Below are 4,626 nucleotides of genomic sequence, written 5' to 3' on the forward strand. Positions count from 1 at the left end.
CAAAAAAAAAAAAAAAAAAAAAAAGAATACACTTGATCTTAGCCAAAAGGCCAAGAAGCAATGTATAATTCAGGAGGGAGAAGACAACCCAATTTTAAAATGGGCAAAGACAGGCATAGTAACTCAAGCCTGTAGTCCTAGCTAGTTGGGAAGCTGAGGTGGAAAGATTGAAGGAGCCCACAAGTTGAGGCTACAGGAAGCTATGATCACACCACTGCACTTTAGCCTGGGCAACAGCATAAGAACCTGTCTTGGAGAGGACAAATGGGGAGAAAAAGGGCAAAGACTTTCGACAAACACTAGTCCAAATAAGATACACATGAAAAGATGTTCAACATTGTTGGTCATTATTGGTCAACAGGAAAATGCATATTAAAACCACAATGAGATACTACTTCATACCCACTAGTATGATAAAACAAAAATTTCAGACAATAAGTGTTGTAGAATCCACATATATTACCAATGGGATCATAAAGTATTACAACTGCTATGGAAAATAATTTGAAAGTTCCTCAAAATGTTAAGCTTAGAGTTTATATATGACCCAGCAATTATATTCCTTGGTATTCACAAAGAACTGAAAATATATATCGACATAAACCTTGTGCACAATAGTCATAGTCACAGTAATCACAACAGACAAAGGTGAAACAAACCAAATATCTATTAACTGTTATTCTATACAATATAGCTATTAAATATTATTCTATACAATAGAATATTATTTAGCAATAAAAAATAATGAAGTACTGATACATGATGAACCTTGAAAACACTATGCTAAGTGAAAGAAGAAAGACACAAAAAGCCACATTTCACATGACTGCATTTATATGAAATGTCTGGAATAGGCAAATCCATAGGGACAGAAAGTAGATTAGTTGTTGCAAGGAAATGGCTGGGGGTAGGGAGGCAGAGAGGGGGAAGGGATCAGGAGTAACTGTTAACCCCCATGGGATTTCTTTTTAGGGTGATGAAAATGTTTTAAAATTAGATAACGGTAATGTTTGCACAATCCTTGTGAATGTACTAAATTCCACTAATGTACATACTTTTAAAGGGATAAATTTATGGTATGTATATCTTCATGGAGTTATTATTTAAAAAAAAAATCTACTTTAGCCAGGACAAAGTGGTTTCAATATAAAGAAAACATACTTTATAAAAGTATGTTTATAAAAACACACCAATAATTACTGGTACAATTAAAGTCACTTTTAAAGTTATTCACAAAGTATAGATGATTACCTCATTAAAGGCTCGCTCTGATCTCTCATCAGCCTCAAGGTAACTTCACATGCTCTTCGAAAAAGACCCTCTGTTCCCATAGGACCCATTCCATTAACCATATTGTGAGTTAAGCGAAATGGTACAATTTCTGGAACTTCAAAGGTTTCTCCCTTAAAAATAATGCATTTTATTATAAATGTTATGATGTTAAAATTTTTAAATTTTTACTCAAAGTTTAGAAATTCATATCTATATTCTTTTAGCAAAGAGCAAAAATACTTATGTTTAAAGTATGTCAGACATTTATGTTTGTACCTACATTAGAGGCTTATATCATGACATAGCCATAGAACTCTGCCTTTGCTTTCAGGGAGCTAAAACTACAACTTGGTTTTGGATAAGATCTATAAGATAGATGGACTCACCTGTCACCAAATTTAGTATAGTTAATAAAATCATAAAGAAATGTTATGCATTCAATATTAACTCTCATATTAACTTCCTTAATGTCTTTCTTAATATAAAATACAAACGGTCTCATATTTATCTTCTTTTTAAGACCTTCACTTTAAAACAGGAAGATTTTGAAAAGAAACAGCTGTTAGATGCTCACATCCCTCAGACAGGAAATGAAATATGTCATAAAATGAAGTCCAGTTGTTCATTTTCTGCCTTCTCTAACAGGTCTTTCCTAGGGATCTTTCATTCCTCCAGTTATCTCAAATTCCTCTCTTATATGATTAAACCTATACCAGCGGTTTATCTCCAATTAGTTCACAACTGGGTCTGTGACCTATCTTGGTTTTCTATGATAGCACAAGGCAACTCATAGAAGATGTGGATGAAGAAAATAGTGCCTTCCAGGATAATAACACTGGAAAGTTGTAGAAGGCCTTACAGTTGAGTCCAATTGCTTTAATTTAGAATCTGAATCTCTTGGAATGTTTCCTAGGTATCTGTATTATTTATTTATTTATTTTGCAGTTTTTGGCCGAGGCTGGGTTTGAACCCACCACCTCTGGCATATGGGGCTGGCGCCCTACTCCTTTGAGCCACAGGGACCGCCTGGTATCTATACTTTAAAAAAAAAAATCTTAGGGGCCAGTGTCTGTGGCTCAAAGGAGTAGGGTGCTGGCCCCATATGCCGGAGCTGGTGGGTTCAAACCCAGCCCTAGCCAAAAACTTCAAAAAAAAATCTTGGATAATTCTGATATGCTGCCAGATTTGGCAACTATCATATTAAAATACTTGATCTCTTTAAAACTGAATCGCAGTAAGATGAACAGATTTGTCCATGTTCTCAGAACTCATTGAGTCAGAATTATGCTTCTGGACTTCCAGTTCAGTGGTAGCTTCACTGTATCACCCTTCTTGGTTCTTCCCTAAGTTCCTAAGTTGCTTTACTATATAATCTTCTGCTGAAAACTGGTCAATGAACTCTCAGTATGATCAACTGTGAGCATAACTGCTACCAATAGTTATGTCTTGGAAGAACAGGTATTGAGGAAAGGAAATTGGGAGAAAACATACAATAAACTAAAGTAAGTCATACCACATACCTTATTGAAAAGACAGTTGAAATCCACATGTACACATTCACCAGTCAAAGAATCAAAGAGAATGTTTTCACCATGACGGTCTCCAAGCCCCAAGATATAACCAACCATTGACATTACTGCAGTGGAACGGCAGTATGCTGATCTACTACTGTACCTAAAGAAAACAAAATGTCTATCAAATATCTTTATGCCATATGAAGCAACATAAATCTAAAATTTTAAAAATATACATTCAACCATAACAATGTATTATATACTTCATAAATTACCATGATGTAGGATCAGGGAATGTTCTCAGAAACCACTCATGAAAAACAGGAGGATGCCTAGGAAGGAGAAATTCTCGGAATATTTTGAGTTTTTCAGACAAAGCTGCTGCCTTTGGTAGCATACACTGGCGAAGTTCCTTTCCTGTCATATACACTCCTGCAAGGCACAGTGATTTTCATTAATCACAGAAGCCAAATGAGAAAAAACAGCAAAACTTCTTTTGTTAAGACAGGACAGGAAGCATCTACTTTTAACAAAGTTATTATTCAAAAACAAAAATAAATTTTCAATTGTGCATACATAAACTTACTATCTGATAGTATAATAAAATAATAAAATGTATTATCTTCCCTAAATAGTCGACCCTTGACCAACATAAATTTGAACTGCTTTGGTCCACTTACATGTGGATTTTTTTCAACCAAATGTAGATGGAAAGAGCAGGATGCAAAACTTCTGCCAACATAGGGCCCACTTTTCATAAACATAGGTTTAGCAGGACCAACTGTGGAACTTGGTATGCTTGGATTTTGGTATATACAGAGTTCTGTAACCAATCCCCCTGCTTATACCAAGGGACCACTGTACTTATCCAAACTGAAGCCACTTGCTGATAAAAATTAATGTAAACTAAACTCAATGAGGTGGAATCACAAAATTCCAGACTCAGAACAAATCTAAGGTGAATGGTATCCTTGGAATTATGACAATGCTGCAACCCTCACTAAAGTTTTAGTGATGGCCAGGTACAGTGGCTCATGCCTGTAATCCCAGCATTTTGGGAGACTAAGGTGGGAGGATTGCTTGAGGCTCCGAGTTACAAGCCAACCTGGGTAACATAGAGAGACTCTATCTCTACAAAATTTAGAAAAATTAGCTGAGTATCGTGGTGCACAAATGTAATCACAGCGGAGCTGAGGCAGGACTGAACTCAGGAGTTCACGGCTGCAGTGAGCTATGACAATGCCACTGCACTTGGGCCTGGGCAATAGAGATCCTATCTCAAAAAAACAAAACAAAACAAAACAATTATAGTGATCTCTCTGTTAATTAAGATGTAGTTATAGGTACAAACCTGAGCCATTACTCAGAAACTCACATTGATGTTCTGAAATAAATTACTTTCTGTAAGGGCTACCCTATAAAATTCATGTATAACTGATTCTTAAACTAATCCCATAGAACACACATAATAAGGAGAAGCAAAAGAAGTTTTAAGAACAAATTTTTTTCTTCTTGAGACAGAACCCCAAGCTGTTGCCCTGGGTAGAGTGCTGTGGCATCACAGCTCACAGTGATCTCCAACTCTTGAGCTTAAGCGATTCTCTTGCCACAGCCTCCCAAGTAGCTGGGACTACAGGCACCCACCACAATGCCTGGCTATTTTTTTGGTTATAGTTGTCATTGTTGTTTGGCAGGCCTGGGCTGGATTCAAACCTGCCAGTTTTGGTGTATGTGGCTGGTACCCTAGCTGCTGAGCCTACGAACAAGCTTATTATTTGAGTTTTTACCATTAAACATTACGGTTTCATAAGAAGAAATATGTATGTATTTTTTTTTTTTT

The 4,626-nt window shown here is 36.2% G+C and overlaps 1 protein-coding gene across 1 annotated transcript in view; it reads right to left on the bottom strand.

Annotated features, from left to right (window-relative positions):
- Positions 1 to 4,626, bottom strand: part of ATR (ATR serine/threonine kinase) — a 142,095-nt gene that overhangs the window by 6,649 nt on the left and 130,820 nt on the right. The window contains exons 43-45 of the mRNA XM_023513056.1: positions 3,062 to 3,218; positions 2,793 to 2,946; positions 1,252 to 1,403 (exon numbers count right to left, since the gene is read on the bottom strand). Of these exons, the coding sequence (XP_023368824.1) occupies positions 1,252 to 1,403; positions 2,793 to 2,946; positions 3,062 to 3,218 (463 nt within the window). The remainder of the gene's footprint in view (positions 1 to 1,251; positions 1,404 to 2,792; positions 2,947 to 3,061; positions 3,219 to 4,626) is intronic.

Source organism: Otolemur garnettii, unplaced genomic scaffold (assembly GCF_000181295.1).
Source record: "Otolemur garnettii isolate 467f Iridium unplaced genomic scaffold, OtoGar3 scaffold00032, whole genome shotgun sequence".
Classification (NCBI taxonomy): Eukaryota; Metazoa; Chordata; class Mammalia; order Primates; family Galagidae; genus Otolemur; species Otolemur garnettii.